This window comes from Oncorhynchus mykiss, chromosome 5, assembly GCF_057628025.1.
Source record: "Oncorhynchus mykiss isolate SJ-2025 chromosome 5, ASM5762802v1, whole genome shotgun sequence".
NCBI classification, from domain to species: domain Eukaryota; kingdom Metazoa; phylum Chordata; class Actinopteri; order Salmoniformes; family Salmonidae; genus Oncorhynchus; species Oncorhynchus mykiss.
Genome location: NC_143026.1, coordinates 73,803,022 through 73,830,087, shown reverse-complemented (window position 1 = coordinate 73,830,087; position 27,066 = coordinate 73,803,022). Strand labels below are relative to the sequence as shown.

The 27,066-nt window shown below is 45.3% G+C and overlaps 1 protein-coding gene across 5 annotated transcripts in view; it reads right to left on the bottom strand.

The window, feature by feature from the left end:
• Positions 1–27,066, bottom strand: part of LOC110524507 (dynamin-2) — a 30,808-nt gene that overhangs the window by 1,676 nt on the left and 2,066 nt on the right. The window contains exons 1-21 of one of the 5 annotated variants that reach the window (XM_090235877.1): positions 23,372–24,977; positions 23,001–23,074; positions 22,469–22,618; positions 22,275–22,354; positions 22,054–22,177; positions 21,786–21,884; positions 21,216–21,376; positions 20,976–21,118; positions 20,766–20,901; positions 20,603–20,670; positions 20,352–20,490; positions 20,183–20,269; positions 19,719–19,789; positions 19,549–19,600; positions 19,302–19,328; positions 17,973–18,086; positions 7,137–7,246; positions 3,174–3,285; positions 1,675–1,839; positions 1,186–1,424; positions 911–1,105 (exon numbers count right to left, since the gene is read on the bottom strand). In XM_090235877.1, the coding sequence (XP_090092003.1) occupies positions 911–1,105; positions 1,186–1,424; positions 1,675–1,839; positions 3,174–3,285; positions 7,137–7,246; positions 17,973–18,086; positions 19,302–19,328; positions 19,549–19,600; positions 19,719–19,789; positions 20,183–20,269; positions 20,352–20,490; positions 20,603–20,670; positions 20,766–20,901; positions 20,976–21,118; positions 21,216–21,376; positions 21,786–21,884; positions 22,054–22,177; positions 22,275–22,354; positions 22,469–22,586 (2,240 nt within the window). In that variant the 5' untranslated portion in view covers positions 22,587–22,618; positions 23,001–23,074; positions 23,372–24,977. Of the gene's footprint in view, positions 1–910; positions 1,106–1,185; positions 1,425–1,674; positions 1,840–3,173; positions 3,286–7,136; positions 7,247–17,972; positions 18,087–19,230; positions 19,329–19,548; positions 19,601–19,718; positions 19,790–20,182; positions 20,270–20,351; positions 20,491–20,602; positions 20,671–20,765; positions 20,902–20,975; positions 21,119–21,215; positions 21,377–21,785; positions 21,885–22,053; positions 22,178–22,274; positions 22,355–22,468; positions 22,619–23,000; positions 23,075–23,371; positions 24,978–27,066 lie in introns of those variants that run through there. The other 4 variants (XR_016496301.1, XR_016496302.1, XM_036978302.2 and 1 more) reach the window with 4 other exon arrangements.

Here is a 27,066-nt window from a genome sequence, read left to right as displayed (position 1 = left end):
CACTCCATCTTAACTCCTCCTCCACATTTACTGGATTGGTTGAACAGTACAGAAGAGAACCTCCCAACGTTTTTTTTATTACATTTTTTTCCATCAAGACCAGTATGTAGGGGGATCTTGTTTCAGGCATTTCTACGCCTACTAAAGAACACACACGACAGTACATACATCATACACATGTAGTACGTATTTAAAGTATTAGAGTACTCTACAATTCATACAAAGTTATTTTAGTATTAAAACAAAATAATACACTATAGATCTCCTAAAGCAAACAGTGTGCCCTCAGGAGGAAAGTCCTGTTGAGAAATCAGTGAGCATTCCTGCTAGTGCTGACCAGGAAAGATCCCTGTGGAGACAAAGGAATCTTTTGGTGTGTGTGTGTGTGTGTGTGTGTGTGTGTGTGTGTGTGTGTGTGTGTGTGTGTGTGTGTGTGTGTGTATACTGGTAGAGTGTTCCTGTGATGTGAAATAGGAGAAAAGGGCTTGTAATTTTCCTGGGATAGAGGTAGAGAAAAAGAGAGGGAGAGTTATGGAGTGAGTTAGGGAGGGGCTTGAGAGGGATGATGGGTGAGGCCCAAAATAACTGTGGAGAGGAAATGAGGCAGAAAGAAAAAGAGACGGGCCAAAAGGAGGGGAGGAATGAGTGCAGGGAAAGAAGTGGAGGAGAGGGGAGAGAGATATTGCATGCAGGAAAATGGAAAGCAGTAAAACAAATCCATGCCAAGAGAAGTGAAGTTGTGAGAGAGAACGTCTGTATACTGGGGTTGATGGGAAAGAGATGAGAAACACATTTTCCAGCTGACCCCCATCCAGTTCAAATAACCTCTGCAGCCCAATGTTTGGCTCTGCACGCGCAGAGAATTCCAACAAATAGCTAATGAATAAAATAACATCATCACCATGGTTACCTGGGTACATTAGGGGGGGGTCTGATGAGTCCGGTGGGTGGAGACTGGGTGGTATCAGCGTGATTGCTGATTGGTCCATGGGGTGCGGCGCGTGAGGGGACTGGTGGGGCCATGGGGGCGGGGCCTCTGGTGGAGGGCAAGGCTCTAGGAGCAGCGGCTATACGCTTAGAAGCTATAGCTGTAGGACTGGGAGACCTGGAGGAGAATGGGGTTAGAGTTAGGGTGTGTGCGTGCGTGCATGCATTCATATGTACACGCGTGCGTGTGTGTGTTACCTGCAGCTGGTCCCAGGGGCTCCATGCAGCCAGGAGGAGTCGACAGGAGGAGGTAGAGGAGTAGAGGAGGTGGAGGTAGAGATGTCTCCTATGATGGCCAGAGCCTCTTTCAGGGCAGAGTGAGTCCTCAGCACCTCCTCTCTCCTCTGCTCCTGTTCTGGAGACTCATCCATCAACACACACTTCTCTGCTAGAGAGTAGAGCTGCACCAGGAGATCACTACCAATATACAACTTCACCTGGGGAGGAGAGAGGGAAAAGGAGGAGAGAGGGAAAAGTAGGAGAGAGGGATGGAGGCACCACACAAAGCCATGGTTGTCTAAACATGTTTGTATATCTGTATCACAATCGTTATGTCATATGTTGTACATCAGTTGTACAACCTGAGAGTGTACTAGTCTTATAGATCAGATTGCTAGGATAACAATGTGGTTCTGTCCAGGTGTTAAAGATGGTCTGGAACGCCCCCAGAAAGACAGACAGTCTTACGTTATTGATCATGAGGTGCATGATCGTCTTGGGCATGAGGTCTCTGATGGCTTTGTAAACGATGTTCATGTAGGAGTCCACCAGGTTCCGTATGGTCTCTACCTGACGCTCCAACTGAGGGTCCATAGAGAAACTATCACTAGAACCACTACACTCCCCATCCACCTGGTAAGAGGGAAAGGAAGGAATGGATGGTTGGAGAGAGAGGAGGGAGAGAGGGGGATGGCGAGAGGGAGGGAAAAGAGTGGGGGAGAGAGGTGGCTGTTAGTGGTGTAACTTGTCATGGCTGCTGTAAGGTACAGTATATTGCATTGGCAACATGGAAAGTTCCTTAACCTAATAAAGCTTTTTTGAATTGAATTGATGGACAAAAATGAGTGGGAGAAGAGAAAATACAGGGGAGATGATGGAAAGGAGACAAGCGGAGGGGGTTAGAGAAGAGAGAAGGGGCAAGGAGACAAGGGGAGGGGGTTAGAGAAGGGGAAAGGAGACAAGGGGAGGGGGTTAGAGAAGAGAGAAGGGGAAAGGAGACAATGGGAAGGGGTTAGAGAAGGGGAAAGGAGACAAGGGGGGGGGGGTTAGAGAAGGGGAAAGGAGACAAGGGGAGGGGTTAGAGAAGGGGAAAGGAGACAAGGGTAGGGGGTTAGAGAAGGGGAAAGGAGACAAGGGGAGGGGGTTAGAGAAGAGAGAAGGGGAAAGGAGACAATGGGAAGGGGTTAGAGAAGGGAGACAAGGGGAGGGGGTTAGAGAAGAGAGAAGGGGCAAGGGCAAAGAGACAAGGGGAGGGGGTTGGGGAAAGGAGACAAAGGGAGGGGGTTAGAGAAGGGAGAAGGGGAAAGAAGACAAGGGGAGGGGGTAAGAGAAGGGGAAAGAAGACAAGGGGAGGGGGTTAGAGAAGGGGAAAGGAGACAAGGGGAGGGGGTTAGAGAAGGGGAAAGGAGACAGGGGGAGGGGGTTAGAGAAGGGGAAAGGAGACAAGGGGAGGGGGTTAGAGAAGGGGAAAGGAGACAAGGGGAGGGGGTTAGAGAAGGGGAAAGGAGACAAGGGGAGGGGGTTAGAGAAGGGGAAAGGAGACAAGGGGAGGGGTTAGAGAAGAGGAAAGGAGACAAGGGGAGGGGGTTAGAGAAGAGAGAAGGGGCAAGGAGGGGAGGGGGTTAGAGAAGAGGAAAGGAGACAAGGGAAGGGGAGTAGAGCTGATTAGAAACAGATCTGCCATTTCTCTGAGTCTACACACACACACACACACACACACACAATGACATCACAGCCCAGGAATGCTGCTATGAGCAGCCAACAACAGGAGGGGAGAGCTTGTAGAGGGAACGAGAAAGGAGGGGCAGGGTAGTCAGGCAGAGGACATTTAGGGCAGGTGTAGGATATTGTCAGGGTGAAAAGTTAGGGGTCAGGGTAACAATATTCAGTTACTTTATAGATCATGGTTTATGGTTAGAGGTTAAGGGTCAGATTTAGAGGTCAGGGGATATGACTAGGGTACTCACAGTGACTTTCTCAGGATAGACTCCGGCCCTCAGCAGAGAAGCCTTCCAGCTGTCTTGCTCCTCCTGAGAGCTACACGCCAGCTCCAGGAACCTGTAGTCCTTATACACATTCCTACAATAACATTTCATACGGTCAGCTACATCATCAAACTACATTTCCCAGCCAGCAGCTTAAAAACACCTATACCCAGCTCCAGGTTCCTGTAGTTCTTATATACAGTACCAGTCAAAGTTTGGACACACCTACTCATTCAAGAGCTTTTCTTTATTTTTACTATTTTCTACATTGTAGAATAATAGTGAAGACATCAAAAACTATGAAATAACATATGGAATCATGCAGTAACCAAAAAAAGTGTTAAACAATTCTAAATATATTTTATATTTGAGATTATTCAAAGTAGCCACCCTTTGCATTGATGACAGCTTTGCACACTCTTGGCATTCTCTCAACCAGCTTCATGAGGTAGTCACCTGGAATGCATTTCAATTAACAGGTGTGCCTTGTTAAGTTAATTTGTGGAATTTCTTTCCTTCTTAATGCTTTTGAACCAATCAGTTGTGTTGTGACAAGGTAGGGGGGTATACAGAAGATATCCCTATTTGGTAAAAGACCAAGTCTAAAGTATGGTAAGAACAGATTGAATAAGCAACAAGAAACAACAGTCCATCATTACTTTGCGACATGCGGAAAATTTTCACGAACTTTGAAAGTTTCTTCAAGTGCAGTCATAAAAACCATCAAGCGCTATGACGAAACTGGCTTTCATGAGGACCACCGCAGGAAAGGAAGACCCAGAGTTACCTCTGCTGCAGAGGATAATGTCATTACAGTTACCAGCCTCAGAAATTGCAGCCAAAATAAATGCTTCACAGAGTTCAAGTAACAGACACATCAACGTCAGCTGTTCAGGAGAGACTGCGTGCATCAGGCCTTAATGGTCGAATTGCTGCAAAGAAACCACTACTAAAGAACACCAATAATAAGAAGAGACTTACTATAGAGAAAAATAAAGAAAAACCCTTGAATGAGTAGGTGTATCCAATCTTTTGACTGGTACTGTACGTTCTAACCATTATAACAGATACAGTCAAATAGTCACCTTCCTTTCCAGGTTTGAGGTTGCATTCCATATGCATACACATGACTACAACATAGGTCTCACACAGAGCATGCTATGAGTGCTGGAACACACCTATTCACACACAATGAATCTTTCGCTCTCTCATCTTTCGCTCCCCCGTTCTACTTCTCCCCCTCCCCTCGCTCTCTCCCCCCCTCTCAGTCAGGGAGACGCCACTGCGTCTGACAGTGGCAGGAATCTGGAGCTGTCTAAAGCCCACCTGTTAAAACACACACACATCTGTTAAATATTCTATTGATCACTCTGTTGTTTCTTTCCTTTTGTTTCTCCCTCTCTCATGTTTTCTAAGCTGCCGATGTTGGTGGTGTGTGTGTGTGTATTTGTCTCCAAATGAAGGCTGAGTGTTATGGAGAGCAGCCTCACCACATACAGTATCCCATGACATCTCAAGTCTCTGTATGCTAGGCTGGTTGATCCCTTGATGGTAGAACAGATGCTGCTGGAGATGTTGCTGGTCAGATGGCCAGAAGGGGGCTCTCTCACTTCCACTCACTAACTCACTCAATGCGTTACAATGGCTGGATTGTAACCAGTTCCCAAATCCCACTTTTCCCTCGCTCAGTTCCGCTTTGTCCAGGGAGTTTTTCTCCTCTTCTCTCCTCTTGAGGAATTTTAGCATCTTTCTCCCTTAACCCTTCTCTCCCCCTACCTTCAGATCAGGGACTTTCCTGAGGTTCTGATGAATGTCAGACAGACATACAGAGCACCGGCATCAGCACTCTGGACACAAAAGCATGCACACACACACACACACACACACACACACACACAGACAGACAGAGAAGGGGGAACAGGGGGCGCAGTAGGACACGCTTTGACACATTCCTGTCTGATTGCTCCCTCTCCTCCACTCTCACCCTACCCAGCCCTCTTTCTCCTTTCTTTCCCTCCTTGTGGCGATCTGAGAAATAGTTTCCTAACAAGAACAGCCTCGTCTCTGGTCCAGAACTCTGACATTGAATAGCTGCCTAATGAGCCTGCCCTTGGTATACTATGGTCCACACACCCTACCCAGCCAAGTCCAAACCAGCTCAGCCCTAGCCTGCTCAGTCCAGTAACCCACTGCTTCTCTCTGTCATTGAGGAAGTCACAAAGTTAGGGTGTCAAAGTCCTGAACCTCACCCTCCATCTCTTTCAGATACAGTGCCTTGCGAAAGTATTCGGCCCCCTTGAACTTTGCGACCTTTTGCCACATTTCAGGCTTCAAACATAAAGATATAAAACTGTATTTTTTTGTGAAGAATCAACAACAAGTGGGACACAATCATGAAGTGGAACGACATTTATTGGATATTTCAAACTTTTTTAACAAATCAAAAACTGAAAAATTGGGCGTGCAAAATTATTCAGCCCCTTTACTTTCAGTGCCGCAAACTCTCTCCAGAAGTTCAGTGAGGATCTCTGAATGATCCAATGTTGACCTAAATGACTAATGATGATAAATACAATCCACCTGTGTGTAATCAAGTCTCCGTATAAATGCACCTGCACTGTGATAGTCTCAGAGGTCCGTTAAAAGCGCAGAGAGCATCATGAAGAACAAGGAACACACCAGGCAGGTCCGAGATACTGTTGTGAAGAAGTTTAAAACCGGATTTGGATACAAAAAGATTTCCCAAGCTTTAAACATCCCAAGGAGCACTGTGCAAGCGATAATATTGAAATGGAAGGAGTATCAGACCACTGCAAATCTACCAAGACCTGGCCGTCCCTCTAAACTTTCAGCTCATACAAGGAGAAGACTGATCAGAGATGCAGCCAAGAGGCCCATGATCACTCTGGATGAACTGCAGAGATCTACAGCTGAGGTGGGAGACTCTGTCCATAGGACAACAATCAGTCGTATATTGCACAAATCTGGCCTTTATGGAAGAGTGGCAAGAAGAAAGCCATTTCTTAAAGATATCCATAAAAAGTGTCGTTTAAAGTTTGCCACAAGCCACCTGGGAGACACACTAAACATGTGGAAGAAGGTGCTCTGGTCAGATGAAACCAAAATTGAACTTTTTGGCAACAATGCAAAACGTTATGTTTGGCGTAAAAGCAACACAGCTGAACACACCATCCCCACTGTCAAACATGGTGGTGGCAGCATCATGGTTTGGGCCTGCTTTTCTTCAGCAGGGACAGGGAAGATGGTTAAAATTGATGGGAAGATGGATGGAGCCAAATAAAGGACCATTCTGGAAGAAAACCTGATGGAGTCTGCAAAAGACCTGAGACTGGGACGGAGATTTGTCTTCCAACAAGACAATGATCCAAAACATAAAGCAAAATCTACAATGGAATGGTTCAAAAATAAACATATCCAGGTGTTAGAATGGCCAAGTCAAAGTCCAGACCTGAATCCAATCAAGAATCTGTGGAAAGAACTGAAAACTGCTGTTCACAAATGCTCTCCATCCAACCTCACTGAGCTCGAGCTGTTTTGCAAGGAGGAATGGGAAAAAATGTCAGTCTCTCGATGTGCAAAACTGATAGAGACATACCCCAAGCGACTTACAGCTGTAATCGCAGCAAAAGGTGGCGCTACAAAGTATTAACTTAAGGGGGCTGGATAATTTTGCACGCCCAATTTTTCAGTTTTTGATTTGTTAAAAAAGTTTGAAATATCCGATAAATGTCGTTACACTTCGTGATTGTGTCCCACTTGTTGTTGATTCTTCACAAAAAAATACAGTTTTATATCTTTATGTTTGAAGCCTGAAATGTGGCAAAAGGTCGCAAAGTTCAAGGGGGCCGAATACTTTCGCAAGGCACTGTATGTCTGTCATAACCTTGTCTCATAAAACACCACTTTAACCACGCACACACACACCTCTGTTCGGTGTTGAAGATGGCGTAGGCATGTTTACTGGACATGAAGCTCTTCTCCACGTCTCTCAGCTTCAGGTTGTCCAATGGTAACATGTACTTCTTCTCTTTCTCCTGGGCAGGGATGGAAGGAGAGAGACATGGAGGGATGGAGGGGGAGAGACGAGGGAGGGATGGAGGCAGGGAGACGGAGGGTTGGAGGGAGAGAGACGGAGGGATGGAGAGAGAGATGTGATGGAGAGAGGATAGAAGAAGGGTTTATTCATTGATAGGTCTACTGTTCTGGTCAAAACACCATGCAGTGAAAATATGCTCTATTATAAACTGGATGGTTCGAGCCCCATTGGCTGACAGCTGTGGTATATCAATCTATTTTACTGCTGTAATTACGTTGGTAACCGGTTTATAATATCAATAAGGCACCTCAGGGGTTTGTAGTATATGGCCAATATACCACGGCTGAGGGCTGTGTCCAGGCAAGTGGTGGAAAAAGTACTCAATTGTCATACTTGAGTAAAAGTAAAGATACCTTCATAGAAAATGACTCAAGTAAAACAATGTCACCCAGTAAAATATTTGGTTTTAAATATACTATAAGTATTTGGTTTTAAGTATCAAGGTAAATGGAATTGCTAAAATATACTTAAGTATCAAAAGTAAAATAAATAATTTCAAATTCCTTATATTAAGCAAACCAGATGGCACAATTTTCTTGTTATTTTTTTATTGACGGTTAGCCAGGGGCACACTCCAACTCAGACAACATTTTCAAACGAAGCATTTGTGTTTAGTGAATCCGCCAGATCAGAGGCAGTAGGGATGACGAGGGATGTTCTCTTGATAAGTGTGTGAATTGGACCATTTTCCTGTCAAAATGTAAGGAGTACTTTTGGGTGTCAGAGAAAATGTATGGAGTAAAAAGTACATTATTTTCATTAGGAATGTAGTGAAGTAAAAGTTGGCAAAAACATAAATAGTAAAGTAAAGAGACCCTCAAAAACTACTTTAGTACTTTAAAGTACTTTTACACCACTGATCCAGGCACTCTGCTTTGTGCTTAAGAACAGCCCTTAGCCATGGTATATTGGCCATATACCACCCCCCCCCCCCCCACCCCCCCACCCCCCCTGGGCCTTATTGCTTAAGTATAGCATGGAGGGAGGTGTCTTATTGGTTTGTTATCAAATCAAATCAAATTTTATTTGTCACATACACATGGTTAGCAGATGTTAATGCGAGTGTAGCGAAATGCTTGTGCTTCTAGTTCCGACAATGCAGTAATAACCAACAAGTAATCTAACTAACAATTCCAAAACTACTGTCTTGTACACAGTGTAAGGGGATAAAGAATATGTACATAAGGATATATGAATGAGTGATGGTACAGAGCAGCATAGGCAAGATACAGTAGATGGTATCGAGTACAGTATGTACAAATGAGATGAGTATGTAAACAAAGTGGCATAGTTTAAAGTGGCTAGTGATACATGTATTACATAAGGATACAGTCGATGATATAGAGTACAGTATATACGTATGCCTATGAGATGAATAATGTAGGGTAAGTAACATTATATAAGGTAGCATTGTTTAAAGTGGCTAGTGATATATTTACATTATTTCCCATCAATTCCCATTATTAAAGTGGCTGGAGTTGAGTCAGTGTCAGTGTGTTGGCAGCAGCCACTCAATGTTAGTGGTGGCTGTTTAACAGTCTGATGGCCTTGAGATAGAAGCTGTTTTTCAGTCTCTCGGTCCCAGCTTTGATGCACCTGTACTGACCTCGCCTTCTGGATGATAGCGGGGTGAACAGACAGTGGCTCGGGTGGTTGATGTCCTTGATGATCTTTATGGCCTTCCTGTGACATCGGGTGGTGTAGGTGTCCTGGAGGGCAGGTAGTTTGCCCCCGGTGATGCGTTGTGCAGACCTCACCACCCTCTGGAGAGCCTTACGGTTGAGGGCGGAGCAGTTGCCGTACCAGGCGGTGATACAGCCCGCCAGGATGCTCTCGATTGTGCATCTGTAGAAGTTTGTGAGTGCTTTTGGTGACAAGCCGAATTTCTTCAGCCTCCTGAGGTTGAAGAGGCGCTGCTGCGCCTTCTTCACAATGCTGTCTGTGTGAGTGGACCAATTCAGTTTGTCTGTGATGTGTATGCCGAGGAACTTAAAACTTGCTACCCTCTCCACTACTGTTCCATCGATGTGGATAGGGGGGTGTTCCCTCTGCTGTTTCCTGAAGTCCACAATCATCTCCTTAGTTTTGTTGACGTTGAGTGTGAGGTTATTTTCCTGACACCACACTCCGAGGGCCCTCACCTCCTCCCTGTAGGCCATCTCGTCGTTGTTGGTAATCAAGCCTACCACTGTTGTGTCGTCCGCAAACTTGATGATTGAGTTGGAGGCGTGCGTGGCCACGCAGTCGTGGGTGAACAGGGAGTACAGGAGAGGGCTCAGAACACACCCTTGTGGGGCCCCAGTGTTGAGGATCAGCGGGGAGGAGATGTTGTTGCCTACCCTCACCACCTGGGGGCGGCCCGTCAGGAAGTCCAGTACCCAGTTGCACAGGGCGGGGTCGAGACCCAGGGTCTCGAGCTTGATGACGAGCTTGGAGGGTACTATGGTGTTGAATGCCAAGCTGTAGTCAATGAACAGCATTCTCACATAGGTATTCCTCTTGTCCAGATGGGTTAGGGCGGTGTGCAGTGTGGTTGAGATTGCATCGTCTGTGGACCTATTTGGGCGGTAAGCAAATTGGAGTGGGTCTAGGGTGTCAGGTAGGGTGGAGGTGATATGGTCCTTGACTAGTCTCTCAAAGCACTTCATGATGACGGAAGTGAGTGCTACGGGGCGGTAGTCGTTTAGCTCAGTTACCTTAGCTTTCTTGGGAACAGGAACAATGGTGGCCCTCTTGAAGCATGTGGGAACAGCAGACTGGTATAGGGATTGATTGAATATGTCCGTAAACACACCGGCCAGCTGGTCTGCGCATGCTCTGAGGGCGCGGCTGGGGATGCCGTCTGGGCCTGCAGCCTTGCGAGGGTTAACACGTTTAAATGTCTTACTCACCTCGGCTGCAGTGAAGGAGAGACCGCATGTTTTCGTTGCAGGCCGTGTCAGTGGCACTGTATTGTCCTCAAAGCAGGCAAAAAAGTTATTTAGTCTGCCTGGGAGCAGGACATCCTGGTCCGTGACTGGGCTGGATTTCTTCCTGTAGTCCGTGATTGACTGTAGACCCTGCCACATGCCTCTTGTGTCTGAGCCGTTGAATTGAGATTCTACTTTGTCTCTGTACTGACGCTTAGCTTGTTTGATAGCCTTGCGGAGGGAATAGCTGCACTGTTTGTATTCGGTCATGTTACCAGACACCTTGCCCTGATTAAAAGCAGTGGTTTGGCTTTCAGTTTCACGCAAATGCTGCCATCAATCCACGGTTTCTGGTTAGGGAATGTTTTAATCGTTGCTATGGGAACGACATCTTCAACGCACGTTCTAATGAACTCGCACACCGAATCAGCGTATTCATCAATGTTGTTGTCTGACGCAATACGAAACATGTCCCAGTCTACGTGGTGGAAGCAGTCTTGGAGTGTGGAGTCAGCATGGTCGGACCAGCGTTGGACAGACCTCAGCGTGGGAGCCTCTTGTTTTAGTTTCTGTCTGTAGGCAGGGACCAACAAAATGGAGTCGTGGTCAGCTTTTCCGAAAGGGGGGCGGGGCAGGGCCTTATATGCGTCGCGGAAGTTAGAGTAACAATGATCCAAGGTCTTTCCACCCCTGGTTGCGCAATCGATATGCTGATAAAATTTAGGGAGTCTTGTTTTCAGATTAGCCTTGTTAAAATCCCCAGCTACAATGAATGCAGCCTCCGGATGAATGGTTTCCAGTTTGCAAAGAGTTAAATAAAGTTCGTTCAGAGCCATCAATGTGTCTGCTTGGGGGGGGATATATACGGCTGTGATTATAATCGAAGAGAATTCTCTTGGTAGATAATGCGGTCTACATTTGATTGTGAGGAATTCTAAATCAGGTGAACAGAAGGATTTGAGTTCCTGTATGTTTCTTTCATCACACCATGTCACGTTAGTCATAAGGCATACGCCCCCGCCCCTCTTCTTACCAGAAAGATGTTTGTTTCTGTCTGCGCGATGTGTGGAGAAACCCGTTGGCTGCACCGCTTCGGATAGAGTCTCTCCAGTGAGCCACGTTTCCGTGAAGCAAAGAACGTTACAGTCTCTGATGTCCCTCTGGAATGCTACCCTTGCTCGGATTTCATCAACCTTGTTGTCAAGAGACTGGACATTGGCAAGAAGAATGCTAGGGAGTGGTGCACGGTGTGCCCGTCTCCGGAGTCTGACCAGAAGACCGCCTCGTTTCCCTCTTTTTCGGAGTTGTTTTTTTTTTGGGTCGCTGCATGGAATCCACTCAGTTGTCCTGTTTGTAAGGCAGAACACAGGATCCGCGTCGCGAAAAACATATTCTTGGTAGTACTGATGGTGAGTTGATGCTGATCTTATATTCAGTAGTTCTTCTCGACTGTATGTAATGAAACCTAAGATGACCTGGGGTACTAATGTAAGAAATAACACGTAAAAAAACAAAAAACTGCATAGTTTCCTAGGAACGCGAAGCGAGGCGGCCATCTCTGTCGGCGCCGGAAGTTAACATTCTTCTCTATGGTGGAAACACCAGAGAAACAGAGCTAGCTAGGATACATGAAGGGACTGAACTACTCTACATTACATAGTGGAAAATAATGGAGTGAGTGAGAGAAAAAAAGAGAGAATAAAACAGGGAAGGAAAAGTGAGTGAGAGATGAGGAGGAAAGAGAACAAGATAGGGAGGGAAAGAAGCCATCCTACATGGGAAAGGTATTGCTCAAAGTGAAGCTCTGAAACACAACATTTCTCTATCCCCCTCTTCTCCCCTCGCTCTTCTCCACATTTCTCTATCCCCCTCTTCTCCCCTCGCTCTTCTCCCCTCACTCTTCTCCCCTCACTCTTCTCCCCTCGCTCTTCTCCACATTTCTCTATCCCCCTCTTCTCCCCTCGCTCTTCTCCACATTTCTCCATCCCCCTCTTCTCCCCTCGCTCTTCTCCACATTTCTCTCGCCATCCTGCTCCCCTCTTTCTTCTCATCCACCCTTCTCCTCCCCCATCGCTTATCCTCTCCTCCACTCTACTCCCCCTTCCAGAGGGGCTATTCTCAGGAAACCGCTACAGTAAAAAGTGGAGAGGGAGGATGGTTGGAGAGAAGGGGGAAGATGGAGAAAGAGAGATGAAAGGGAGAGATGGAGAAAGGGATGAAGATATGGCCTAAAAAGGAGCGTCCCATTGGCCAGGAAAGGTAAAGATGAAAAAAAAAAGACTGAAAGGTGTAGGTCTGTCTCACACACGCCAGTGTGTGTGTGTTGGTCTCTCCTGAACCCTGCAACTCTTCCTTCATTCCGCTCTATTTTTTACAGAGGGGCCCACTTCCTGTTAGAAAGGCAGAAAAAAAATATAGAGAGAGAAATGCTGGCGCTCCGACAGACGACAGACATCTGGTACCGCTTGAGAAAGAGAGAGAGAGAGAGAAACTGCAGACCACTCCAAAGTTGATTCCCAAGGGTCCCAACAACCCATATATGGCGCCTCAGTCCCTCCCTTCTTCCATCCCTTTCCCCCCTTTTTTCGTTATGCCTTCACTAAGTGCACTGGCAGATCCCCAGTGGTGAGAGTGAATGTGCCACGTCGAGGCTGGATACTCGTTCGCTCGGACGCAGCCCCTCACATCCCCGGCACACACTGGACCGGGCCGGGACGTGACCAGAACAGGACCCAGACCAATAGAAGAGGACAGCCAGTGTGTGTGACCCTTCACTCAGGATGAGAAAGGAGAGGAGACATTGAGAATACTTTAACCAGTTTGTCAATGAAACCTTTGGATGGGTGAAAAACAAGATAAAATAAAGGAATGAGAGAAGATAAAATGGAGAGAGAGGAGACATGAAGAATCTTTCTACTCCTCCAACACTTCAGAGATGAAAAGCAAAGAGAAAGGAACGGAGAGAAAGAAATAGAAGGAGAGAAGAGGGAGAGGAGAGAGTGAGTCCTGTTCCGTCATCCCAGTGTTCAGACTACCTGTTCAGGGTCTTACTGGTGTACAGTAGTCTGCACATTGGTTAGACTGGGCAAGGAATGGCTTCCACCACTCTCTCTCAAAACACACACACACGAGCATATACACACACATACACATACATGCACATTCACACTGGGACTAGATGTATGAGTTGGTCTTTGCTGGTTTGCCTTCTGCTGTCTGCTACTACAGTACGTTGTTGATCTGTTTGTGTTTCGAAAGCCTAGAGGCCTGTTATATTTGTAAGTAAGCGGTCAGTATGATAGTGTGTGGTGTGTGGTGTGTGGTGTGTGTGTGTGTGTGTGTGTGTGTGTGTGTGTGTCAGGCTGCTCATGGTGGATCATATATCAAAGATGCTCTATCTGAAACTGGGTCTCTCTGCAGACTGACTGTGTGATATAGCAAGCAGACCGGACACAGACAGACACCCTACTGTGCTGTGGTAAAAGGCTGCAGGTGAGTCTGTAGATTATAATGGTTGGATGCTGTATGGGAATGTGTGTGTACAGTGTAATGTGAGTGTATGGGAATGTGTATGTACAGTGTAATGTGAGTGTATGGGAATGTGTATGTACAGTGTAATGTGAGTGTATGGGAATGTGTATGTACAGTGTAATGTGAGTGTATGGGAATGTGTATGTACAGTGTAATGTGAGTGTATGGGAATGTGTATGTACAGTGTAATGTGAGTGTATGGGAATGTGTATGTACAGTGTAATGTGAGTGTATGGGTGCTGTATGGGAATGTGTATGTACAGTGTAATGTGAGTGTATGGGAATGTGTATGTACAGTGTAATGTGAGTGTATGGGAATGTGTATGTACAGTGTAATGTGAGTGTATGGGTGCTGTATATGTATGTACAGTGTAATGTGAGTGTATGGGTGCTGTATGGGAATGTGTATAAGGTGAGTGTATGGGTGCTGTATGGGAATGTGTATAAGGTGAGTATGGGCGCAGGTCGGCTGTTGTCAGGCAGGGAGAGAGGGAAGGAGGAAAGTCAGTCTGTTTAATGTTATATAGAGATTATACACCGTTTAGTGTGTGGAGATTAGTGTGTATACATTGTTTAGATTAAACGTATGGAGGGTATCTATACTTGAGAGAGTGTGAGCAGCAAATATGGGAGGGAGTTTGTGTTTGTGTGTGACTGGGTACAGCATGTGTGTTTATGTAAGGAAAATAAGTAACAGTGACCACACTGTCGTGAGACATGATTGAATGAGCTGAAGAAAAAGTAAGAGATCATAAGGGAGAGTGAGAGAGAAAGGGTGTCTGAAGTCTGGTGGTCTGGCTAGGTGATCTGGATGTGTGGAAGAGTTGTGAGTGGGAGTCTGAGGGGGAGAAGGGGGACATGGAAGGGGGGGAGAACAGAGAGGAGGGGGGGTTGAAGTGAAGAAGCGGCCATGTGGGATTTCTCTAGCTAGATGTTGGAAGCTAAGCGGGTGTTTGGACTAAACCTTGAGTTCTCCAGCCAGGAATGTGTACAGGCCCAAAGAGACTGCCAATCAGAGAGAGGGAAAGGGAAAAGGAGAGAGACCCAGCAAGAGGGGGAATAGGAGGGAGAGAGCAGGAACGAGAAGGACAGATGGAGGGAATCAGAGAAGAAGGGCCAGAGAAAGAAAGAAAAAGAGAGGAAAAAGGGAGAGATAGGAATGGGGAAAGAAAAAGATAACATTTTGGGGAGGTGGAGAAAGTGGGTTCAAATAGAGGAGACTATGAGAGAGAAGCTTGGTCTGGGTCTGACTCGAGGAGTGTGTCTGAGGCCTACAGTGGTTTTGGGGCAGCATGCTGATGTAGCTGTGATAGTAAGGATAATTTATTACAGTGGACATCCCCCTCACTGAGACAAACACACCTACTGTCGGCGCATGGAGAGAGTACAGGGCTCCAACAGTAGTCAACCCTGTTGCCCTTTAGATAAGAGTTGTGATTACTATTTCACCATAGATTATTACCCCTTTCCCAGCATTCCTGTAACTACACTGAAGTACAGTCTGTGTAGTAAAGTCTAATATTGTAATGTGTAATATTGTGAAATAGAAGGCAGAGCAAAGGGGCACTAGAACCTCCTGTACCAGCCAGGCTAGTAGTAGTTCTCCTATCAGTAGTGTTGTCAGAGACACTGCTGTTAGAAGAGACTGTGTTATTTAGATCATTGTTGCCATTATACCCCTGTGAAAGGAATGTGATGAGTGACAATAAATTAATGATTAAGGAGATGTGTGTGTTGCTTTGACTTGGGGCAGCTCCAGCTGTGTCAGAGTGAACTGCTCCAAATGCCTCAACTCCCAGAGGAGGAAGAGGGGGAGCAGGGGAAGAGTGGGGCTTAGTTGAAGTAGTATTGGATCAGCTCTGTACTTACATGTGTTCATTTGAGTTACCTAAGTTACAGGCCAGCCCATCACAAAACACACTGACACACGTACACCAACAAACAGTCTGTGGACCTCATGAGCGAGCAGTGCTGTGCTAGGCTGAGAGAGTGTGTTGTGGTGTGTCTGCCTGTCTACACTTGCTGTGCAGACCTTCCTATCCTGTACAGCAGGCACAGACAGGCAGACAGATGGCAGCCCCGCTGACCCACGGACAAACCACATCGCACCTACAGCTTGACGGACAACTCCCAGAGCCAATCCTAGCCAGTATACCCCAGACTTCCTGCTTGATGATGATGGTGATAACTCGAACCCTAGCTGCCCATGTCTTTCCTACATTCCCTGTATGACACTCTCCCTTCCCCTACTGCAGAAGACAGTCGTATTTTGAGTTATTTTGTAGCTAACAGAAATGTATGTGTAATAAATGTGTGTGTGTTGGTCTGGGGTGCTCAGGTGTGTATTTTGTCCAGCCTCTACTATAGGGCTGGGAATCGCCAGGAACCTCATAAGATATTATTACAATAGTTAGGTGCCGATACGGTATTGCGATTCTCACGGTTCTGTATGTATTACAATTCGATACTGTGATTTTATTATGATTCGAAGTTCCCAAACATATTGCTCACAGTACCTTCAGAAAGTATTCATACCCATTGACTTATTTCACATTGTTGTGTTACAGCCGGAATTCAAACTTGATTACATATGGGTTTTTTTCTCTCACCCATCTACACACAATACCCCATAATGACAAAGTGAAAACATGTTTTTAGAATTTTGGGCAAATTAAATACAGAAATATCTAATTTATATAAGTATTCAACCCCCTGAATCAATACATGTTAGAATCGTCTTTGGCAGCGATTGCAGCTGTGAGTCTTTCTGGGTAAGTCTCTATGAACTTTTCACACCTGGATTGTACAATATTTGCACATTATTATAAAAAAAATTATTCAAGCTATGTCAAGTTGGCTGTTGATTGTTGCTAGACAGCCATTTAAGTCTTGCCATAGATTTTCAAGACAATTTAAGTCAAAACTGTAACAAGGACACTCAGCAACATTCAATGTTGTCTTATTGAACGACTCCAGCGTATATTTGACCTTGTGCTTCAGGTTATTGTACTTCTGAAAAGGCCCTTGCCGATGACAAGCATACCCATAACATGATTCAGCCACCACCATGCTTGAAAATATAAAGAGTAGTACTCAGTGATGTGTTGGGATTTGCCCCCAACATAACGCTTTGTATTCAGGACATATAGTTCATATCTTTGCCACATTTTTTTTGCATTTTTACTTTACTGCCTAATTGCAAACAGGATGCATGTTTTGGAATATATTTTATTCTATTCAGGCTTCCTTTTTTCACTGTCATTTAGGTTAGTATTGTGGAATAACTACAATGTTGTTGATCAATCCTTAGCTTTTTCCTATCACTGCCATTAAACTCCAACTCCTCATGGTTTCCTTCCTCTCCGGCAACTGAGTTAGGAAGGATGCTTGTATCTTCGTAGTGACTGGGTGTACTGATACACCATCCAAAGTGTAATTAATAACTTCACCATGCTCAAAGGGTTATTCAATGTCTGTTTTTTTTATTTTTACCCACCTACCAATAGGTTTCCTTCTTTGTGAGACATTGGAAAACCTCCCTGGACTTGTGGTTGAATTTGTGTTTGAAATTCACTGATTGTATGTGTGGGGTACAGAGATCAGGTAAATCATGTTAAACACTATTATTGCACACAGAGTGAGTCCATGCAACTTATTATGTTACTTGTTAAGCAAATTCTTATTCCTGAACTTATTTAGGCTTGAAATAACAAGACATTTCAGCTTTTTATTTTGAAATAATTTGTACACATTTCTAAAACATAATTCCACTTTGACATTATGGGGTATTGTGTGTTTATCAGTGACACAAAATCTAAATGTTATCAATTTTAAAGTCAGGCTTTGACACAACAAAGTGTAAAAAAAGGGGTGTGAATACTTTCTGAAGGAACTGTATGTCTACTGCAGAGGGACAAGAGAGCCATGAGAACTAGTTTTGATCAGTCATAGGAATTAGTGTTGAAAAATAAATTGGCTCCCTATTTAAAAAGAAGATGGAAAACCACCTATGAAGGAAAAATACTGGAGTGTTTTGGTACAAGTACAGCCAACTAGTGCAAAAATAATATTGCGATACTGTCAAAACGATATCATCAAAAATAATATCCCGATATGTAACTGTGTCGACCCCCCCATCACTACTCTACTAGTAAGCATCCATAGTAAAGCTTTAGCAGCTTCAGTCGTCTCATCATCAGACCAGATCAGTGACTCTGTGCTCACCTCATCATCCTTGAACCAGGACAGGCTCTCAGCGGTCAGGACGAACCAGTACTCCTTCGCACCGCCCTTGATGATACTGATGTTGTTGACGGTCAGCCAGCCCTTACGGATGACCTGTGAAGAGATCTGAGGTCAGGGGTGATGTCAGGGGAGGGACTGAGAAGAGATTAAATTGGGAGGGATTAAAAGGATAGTTCACTCAGATGACAAAGTTACCTAATCTCATGGGTACAAAAGACAGTAGGCTATGAAGCCCTTACAGTATGTCAGCTAGCTAAGATCTGGGATTGTACTGTATGTTTACTTAGCTACAGCCCAGCACTAGAATTGTTCAGGTAAAACAATGTGTGTGATGAGTCCTGTTAGCATGTTGTAAATAGAAGAGTCAATATGTGGTCTGGGTGAACTATTCCTCAGAGCTTGGAGGTTTAGAGAGAGAGAGGCAGGTGCTGTGGAGCTTAGCTTGAGAACGAGCGAGATGGTGGGATGATGTATCTTACATATGGGTCACAGTGTGGGAGAGAGCAGATATACTGCATGCTACATGCATACACAGAGATCCATATACATGCACATAGATTGAGAGAGATATGTAATGCGTGCACAGAGGATCAGCTGTTGAGACAGAGGATCAGTCAGAAAATTGAAATGTCCCCTCACCCAGTCATTACATCACTAGTGGTCATTTCTGCCAAGTCCTTTACCACATTTCTCTGACCAATACAAAGCTACACAAAGAGTATGAGGTTAATAAACATTAGAAATGATAAAGACATTGACGGTACGCTATGGTAAAATAATACCAAGAAATAGTCCCAGAGAAAAAAACTGTTGAAGAACTGTGGGAGAGAGAAACTGTGAGCTCAGTGATGAGACTGAGTGAGAGAGCAGTGAAGAGGACAGGAAGGAAGAAAAAGAGCTGACGGCTGAAAGCCGACCGATTTGGACAGAGGATGAAAGAGAGGAGGAAGTGAGAGAAAGGGGGATGAGGCAGTGACACACATACACAAAAACTGATGTAGCTGTCCCTAGTGTTTGTGTTTAGTGAGTGACCAGACAGCTGCGCTTGGATCTGAGAAACCCGAGCCAAGTTTACAACTCAGCGCCATTTTGTGCTGCTCACACACACAGAGAGAGAGAGGAGCAGGCAGAGGGAGTAGGGCCAGAGTGCAGTCTGTGGAAAGACGGTGGAAAAGAGAGCAGTGGAGCTGTGGGTTAGAGGTTGGTGAACAGGAGACAACCAGTGAGAGGTACAAACAGTGTCTCAGTAGGAGGCAGCCATGAGTCAGCAGTGAGGGTTTAGCCTTACAGAGACTGGACTACTCATACTATTAGACTGGAGACTGGTTGCACACCCTGTAACAGGAGAGAGGAGAGAACAGGGAGGTTAGAATGGAGCAGACACTGTGTGCCCAGGCAGGTTCACCTGCTCTTCCTACAAACAGTAAACCTCCACATCAGCTACCATTCCAGATGTACATTTGTTAACTTCTCATAACACACGTATTAGCATCAGAGAATAAAACCTAAGACATTCATTACCTGAGATACAGTAACTAAGCTATGTGAATCTCACCTGGTTTCCTGCAATGCTCTTCTTATTAGTCTGAGCGCTCCTCTGCTGCGCACTGGGACACACACACACACACAGTCACTCTCCCATCAGACAATTTTTCTTAATTAAATCATCTTCATGTCCAACCCACATATGATGATGACCAGAAAACATAGACAGGGAGAACTCACTTAGCGAAGCCAATGAAGTCCTCATGGTTAGTGTTGATGTAGGCCACCTGTACATCGATTAGCAGCAGGACCTGTACAGAGAACACACCGTCTCTATATTTTATTGTGTGTGTGTGTGTGTGTGTGTGTGTGTGTGTGTGTGTGTGTGTGTGTGTGTGTGTGTGTGTGTGTGTGTGTGTGTGTGTGTGTGTGTGTGTGTGTGTGTGTGTGTGTGTGTGTGTGTGTGTGTGTGAGTGTGTGTGTGAGAGTGAGTGAGTGAGTGAGTGAGTGAGTGAGTGAGTGAGTGAGTGAGTGAGTGAGTGAGTGAGTGAGTGAGTGAGTGAGTGAGTGAGTGAGTGAGTGAGTGAGTGAGTGAGTGAGTGAGTGAGTGAGTGAGTGAGTGAGTGAGTGAGTGAGTGAGTGAGTGAGTGAGTGAGTGAGTGAGTGAGTGAGTGAGTGAGAGAGAGAGAGAGAGAGAGAGAGACCTGGTCTTTAGCTCGACTCTCTCTGTCCCGGATGTTTGTGGTAACGATTCTCTCCGTCTCCTCTCGCAATCTTGGATAGGAGCCCAACTAGAGACAAGAAATAACAAGAGATATGATGGTGTTACTGTCACACACACACACACACACACACACACACAGCAGTAGTTACCTTGGTGGTGCATTGGCGTACAGTGTTGATCAGCTCCTGGATGACCATGTCCACACATTTAATACAGGGACCCTTCAGCTTGATTATCTGTCTCCTCACTATGGCCTCAAACGCCTGGTCTGGAGTAAACAAACCTGTCCTAGATACAGAGAGCCAGACAGACACAGAGACAGAAATAGGAGTGCTGAAATAGGAGTGGTGACAGAGACCATTGAGCCCAACAAAGCATGTATCCCCTCTGACACACACACCTGATGCCGTGGATGTTCTTGATGGCATAGCTGATCTCCCGCCGCAGTTCCCTCTCATCAAATTCCATCTGAAGATACAAACACGCACACACCCAAGGTAAGACGTGACACACACTGAGCGAAAGCTGGTGAGACACACACACACACACACCCCCAGGCTGACCTTGACCAGTTCGAAGGGGAAGCGTTCGTGGAATATGCGGTTGATCTTGGCTCCTCCTGACAGTTCTATAGTGTCCACCTGGTCTCCTGAGCCCTCAATACGCTTCTCAAAGTCGGCTGCAAACTGCTGCATCAGCCTGAACACACATCAATAGAGCATTGTGTATTATGTTAGTTGTGTGTGTGTGTGTGCGTGCGTGTGTGTACTAACAGTAGTAGGGCCTTTGTCTTGCGTGCTGGGTCGTCAGCTCTGTAGTGTTTGTACTCCTCAGCCTCTTTATCCAGCGCTAGGAGCTGGCTCTGGAGACAACTGCGGAACACTGGCAGACAGTCTCGGATGTGATTGGTCAGTTGCTGTAGAGAGAGTTAGAGACACACACACAAACAATAAAGAAAAAGCTGATTTGAACAGTTATCTGGTCAAAACGTATCAGTGTATGTTCTTGTGTACCTGGTTCAGGACTCTCTGTAGGTAGGGGGTACCCATGCTGTCAGCCATGTGTCTGTATGCAGGGTGAGACAGGAAGAACTTCCTCTCTGCAGCCAGAGCTGCCTTAATGTCCTTTCTCCCATCAATGTCCTTCTGACTACGATTCACCACCCCGATATAACCTGGAGAGGAGAGAGTAAGCTGTCTCCATGCATTACACATCACTACATCTGTGGATGCAGGATTCAGAAGGTCATCTGAGTTCAGCAGGCAGTTCAACTCTAATCTCTCTACTGTAACAGCAGTACTAACAGTAGGCTCCATGTATAATGTATTACCTGAAGGATCAAGCATGACCCTGCACCTGGCACAGATTTACCCAGCCAGCCAGCCTAGACCCTGACCCCCCCTCCCCACACACACACACACTCCCAGGGCAGGCTGGCACTGATTGTAATTCTGTAACTCAACCCGTGAGCTCAGCATGGCAGGAGGACATCAAGCCTCCATTTCAACAATTACCTCAGCCTGGTCAAGGGTGATGTTATGGGAACATTATGGGGAACATTATGGTAATAAAAGCCCATGTACCTCTGCGTAGTGGCAGTAACCTGTTCTCCAGTATGTGCCGGGCATCCGTTCCCTCGTCCATCAGATCCAACTTAGTGATCACCCCTATGGTCCGCAGGCCTAGTGGAAAACAATGAAAAAGAAAGTCAAACAGTGCCCATGTTATATTCACTTCCAATGTACTGAATATTTTCACCATTGAAAAAAGAATGAAGAAAGAATGCTAATATCTATGATTTGGACTATGTGAAAAGGTGCTGGGGGAGATGTTCTGTCCTTCTGGTCTCACCCTGAGGGTCCACATCCTTGGCCAGTTTGAGAGCGTCAGAGTTGGCCAGGTCCATGTTAGCTGGAGTCACAGCCAAGACCAGACAGTTGTCTTTACAGATAAACTGCATGATCATGTCCCTCACCTGGGGAACAAATACAATACAACTTTATTTATGAAAGAAGAAGAAGGGTGGGAGAATTGTCTTAAAATATTAGTTGAATTGTACTGATGTGTCTGACCTGGTACTCTATATCAGCCGGCTGGTCTCCTACAGGCACTTTGGTAATGCCAGGCAGATCCACCAGGGTCAGGTTCAACACTGAGGACAAACAGACACACATATTTATGCATTGAAGCATCCGGTTTAGGTTGAGATGCAGGGTGTGTTACCATGTGGGGAGTGTGTAAGAGTAGTACACTGTGGTGTGTGTACCGTGAGGGGAATAAACTCGTAGGTTGATGGGGACAGGAGAGACGCCCTTATTGGTTCCAGTGAGTCTCACTGTCTCTGCTTCGATCTCCTGGCGAACTTCCTGAAAGTCTGAAAACATCTTCCCCTTACAGTGGAGAAACTCTGCATACTCTACAGAGATAGAGGGGTGGGAGAGAAAGACATGCAGGGGATCAATGCCCATTTCACACAGACATCAAATATAAATATATTATACCAATCGTCTTCGGACACATACGTCAGGCGTCAGATATCTAGTCTAGTTTATATATATGACATCATTGCTGTATCTGCACTACACAGATAACAAACCCTGGAGGTTAGGGGAACAGAGCAGTACGATGTGCCTCCTAGTTGTGTACAATTAACAGCGTTCCATAATTGTCCCTGAAGACAGACAGACAGACAGACAGGGAGTCACATATACACAGAGTGACAGAAGTCTAATGTGATGTATCCTACATCACGTGTGTGTGTGTGTGTCTGTGTGTGTGTGTGTTAGTTAGTTAGTTACCTGTGCTGGCAGAGATGAGCTGGAGGACCAAGGGTCTGCGGGTGACAATGCCAGAACCCCGGGGGAGGAAGTCCCTGAGAGGAGAGGAAGAGAAATGGGATAGAGGAATAGAAGAGTCAGGAGATGAAAGACTGACCCCCTCAGGCATCTGTCTCACTGCCAAACAACAGATACACAGTGTGTCTGTGTTTTAGCTCTATAGAGGAAGCTCCACTCTGAGGCACAATGCCAGGGCAGTCAGAGGCTCAGAGCCAATGCACACTTGGCCAAGTCGAGCCAGCACATTTTATCAGAGTCTGAAATACTAGACCGGCTCTCTCAACCTCACCATCTTTACTACTACAACACTTATTTGTGGAGGGCTTACATACCGGTATAGGTTTTTCCAGTGCAGGCAGGGGCATGTTCATTTATGTGTGATGACTAGGACACAGCTAGTGGAGGTTTGTTTTACTTTTAAAAGACAAGAGAAAGATGATATCAAGCACAACATTGGAACCTGAAGCATCTCTAACGTATTACAATAGCTCTACATACAATAGCTCTACATCTCAATGTCAAAACAAGCCCCCACTCAGGCTACAGTATCAAGTACAAAGCAATAATGGGTGGAAAACACGATGACGTATTTCTAGTCCTTCATTCCAACTTCAGAGTGACACCTTTTTCCTGTTGTCCCGTTTTGTATTTATTTTACAGCATCCTACCTCCATTTATAATTCAGCTGTGACAACACAACATCCCTGGAGAGAGGAAGGACTGACACTCAGGGCAGGAGATACAGCTGGATTCAGCCTTCAGACATGAAGTCAGTGAGTCAGAGACAGAAAACACTGATAAAGGGGACACATTCTGCCAAGGAGACGCTTCAGTGTTGTTGTTAGCCTGTTACTGAGGGCGTGTGTCTATGTGTCGTACGGCAGCAGAGAGAGTTCTCACCAGGTCAACAGCTCTCCTCCAGGGTCAGTTGATAGGAAATGAAGTAGTCATGCCTGTCTGAAAGAGGTCCTGCTTATATGTCAGTCAGTAAGGAGGAGACATCAAGCATCAGCACACAGAGAGAGGGAAGAAAGGAACACAATGCCCTCTTCAGTTCAGCTCTGTTAGCTCAATGACTGACTGCACGTGCTCTAAGGCATACTCTGTTCCCTGACCTCTCTCTGATTCCAGTCCTTCAGCACAGACCCAGTCCTCAGCAGGGAGCCTGCTAGATAAGCCACCTATTGCTGGTCACTGTCACACAGCCATCACTCTCACACAGCCATATCAGGCATCCAGTAACCACTTCACTCTCAAATGTCAACATTGGCGGTTAAATGCTGTTTAAATAAATATATATATACACTACCATTCAAAAGTTTGGGGTCACTTAGAAATGTCCTTGTTTTTGAAAGAAACACACATTTTTTGTCCATTAAAATAACATCAAATTGATCAGAAATACAGTGTAGACATTGTTAATGTTGTAAATGACCATTGTAGCTGGAAATGGCTGACTTTTTATGGAATATCTACATAGGCGTACAGAGGCCCATTATCAGAAACCATCACTCCTGTGTTCCAATGGCACGTTGTGTTAGCTAATCCAAGTTTATAATTTTAAAAGGCTAATTGATCATTAGAAAACCCTTTTGAAACTATGTTAGCACTGCTGAAAACTGTTGTTTTGATTAAAGAAGCAATAAAAAAACTGGCCTTCTTTAGACTAGTTGAGTATCTGGAGCAACAAAGCCTCCTTCACTCACACCGCCAAACATACCCTCGTAATACTGACTATCCTACCGATCCTCGACTTCGGCGATGTCATCTACAAAATAGCCTCCAATACTCTACTCAGCAAACTGGATGCAGTTTATCACAGTGCCATCCGTTTTGTTACTAAAGAACCTTATACCACCCACCACTGCGACCTGTATGCTCTAGTCGGCTGGCCCTCGCTACATATTCGTCGCCAGACCCACTGGCCCCAGGTCATCTACAAGTCCATGCTAGGTAAAGCTCTGCCTTATGTCAGTTCACTGGTCACGATGGCAACACCCACCCGTAGCACGCGCTCCAGCAGGTGTATCTCACTGATGATCCCTAAAGCCAACACCTCATTTGGCCGCCTTTCCTTCCAGTTCTCTGCTGCCTGTGACTGGAACGAATTGTAAAAATCGCTGAAGTTGGAGACTTTTATTTCCCTCACCAACTTTAAACATCTGCTATCTGAGCAGCAGTCCATCTATAAATAGCCCACCCAATTTACCTACCTCATCCCCATGCTGTTTTTATTTATTTACTTTTCTGCTCTTTTGCACACCAGTCTCTCTACTTGCACATGATCATCTGATCATTTATCACTCCAGTGTTAATCTGCTAAATTGTAATTATTCGCTCCTATGGCCCATTTATTGCCTACCTCCTCATGCCTTTTGCACACAATGTATATAGACTCTTTTTTTTCTACTGTGTTATTGACGTGTTTATTGTTTATTCCATGTGTAACTCTGTGTTGTTGTCTGTTCACACTGCTTTGCTTTATCTTGGCCAGGTCACAGTTGTAAATGAGAACTTGTTCTCAACTAGCCTACCTGGTTAAATAAAGGTGAATTGTGTGCCGCCCTATGGGACTCCCAATCACAGCCAGTTGTGATACAGCCTGGATTCGAACCAGGTTGTCTGTAGTGACGCCTCGAGCACTGAGATGCAGTGCCTTAGAGCCCAAATATTTTTAGATTAGGCGGGACACTTTTTTTTTGATGAGCATGGGCTTTTATTACAGGATATTAGATGACTGTCTTTCATATTCCACTCACCCAGTTCAATGTAACAGTGATAGGTTTAGGCTACTACATGATACTCACATTTTCCCTATAACCATCATGAGGTTGCTACAATCATTATTCCAAACAGTTGCAAACAAGAGTTTCAATTGGACAAATTCAGGTTTATCGCGATTTCGTTTCGTTTAAGAAACGTTTTTCAACAGAATCGGCGGAATGAATACACAATTCACTTTTATTGCAGCCACATTCAAACAGCACCATCACTTTGTTCGTTGTATAATTCCTTCTTGCATCTACGCACTCTCCTCCTCTCACATTTTCCCTTCGTTTGCGAACTTCTGTGCACAACACATATGTCTGTGACCAGGCGAAAAAAAAATCTTAAAGCCAAACCGCTACACACAGCTTACATCGTTGTCAACCATATTTGCGAACGTCATAGTCAACATGGCGACTAGTACTAAAGCGTTAGTAAACCCACTACAATCATGCAGTACAGTGTACAGGAAACAGAGTATGTGAGCGGAGCGAGATTCCAGAAGGCTGGAGCGGCGGCCTTCTCGCCCACTCCAATTTCGATCTAGTAGCGCTCACTTCACGAGCTCAGGGCAAGCCTGGCCCAGCATGCCTTTTTAGTCTACTTGTGTGCCGCTATAGCCCCTTGCTTTAGCTACTGTCATGGAGTTCACTAAATCTTTTCAGAAAGAAACTGATAGAACACACAGGTGCTAAATCAAGGTGAATTACAAAGATGAGGACCAAGAGCAAGAGAGGGAGTGCTGTGATGTAGTGTCCACCACTAAAGAATCATTGTGGGACCTGAAAATACACTTATCCCGAAAGGCCTGATGGTGTACTTACTACGTGCACATGCTAAAAGTAAGGAAAGAGTTGGGTAGATAACTAAGTGTGTCATTGTAGCAAAGTATTTTATTTTAAATCAGATCTCTTAAACAATGTTAATTTTGTTATATTATCTATACAATAGGCCATAGTTGATTTTGGCCCAATAGACCTGGCATATTCCTACGTTCAAGGACCTTTCCGTTTTGATTGGGTTATTTTTCCTAAAAACCTTTAGGCCTGCCTATATAAAAAAATAAAAAATTAAACTCTGCATCTCTGCCCAGCCTGGCAAGAGTGGCCTAAAGGGTGTTTAGGATCCCCAGTGGCTCTGCAAGTGCGGAGAGAATATTCTCCGCTGCTGGCCTGCTCTCCAGGCACCATCGCACGAGCCTGAATCCACAGACTGGCCAAACTGGTGTTTCTAAAAATTAATTAAAAAGGCACTTTCGTTT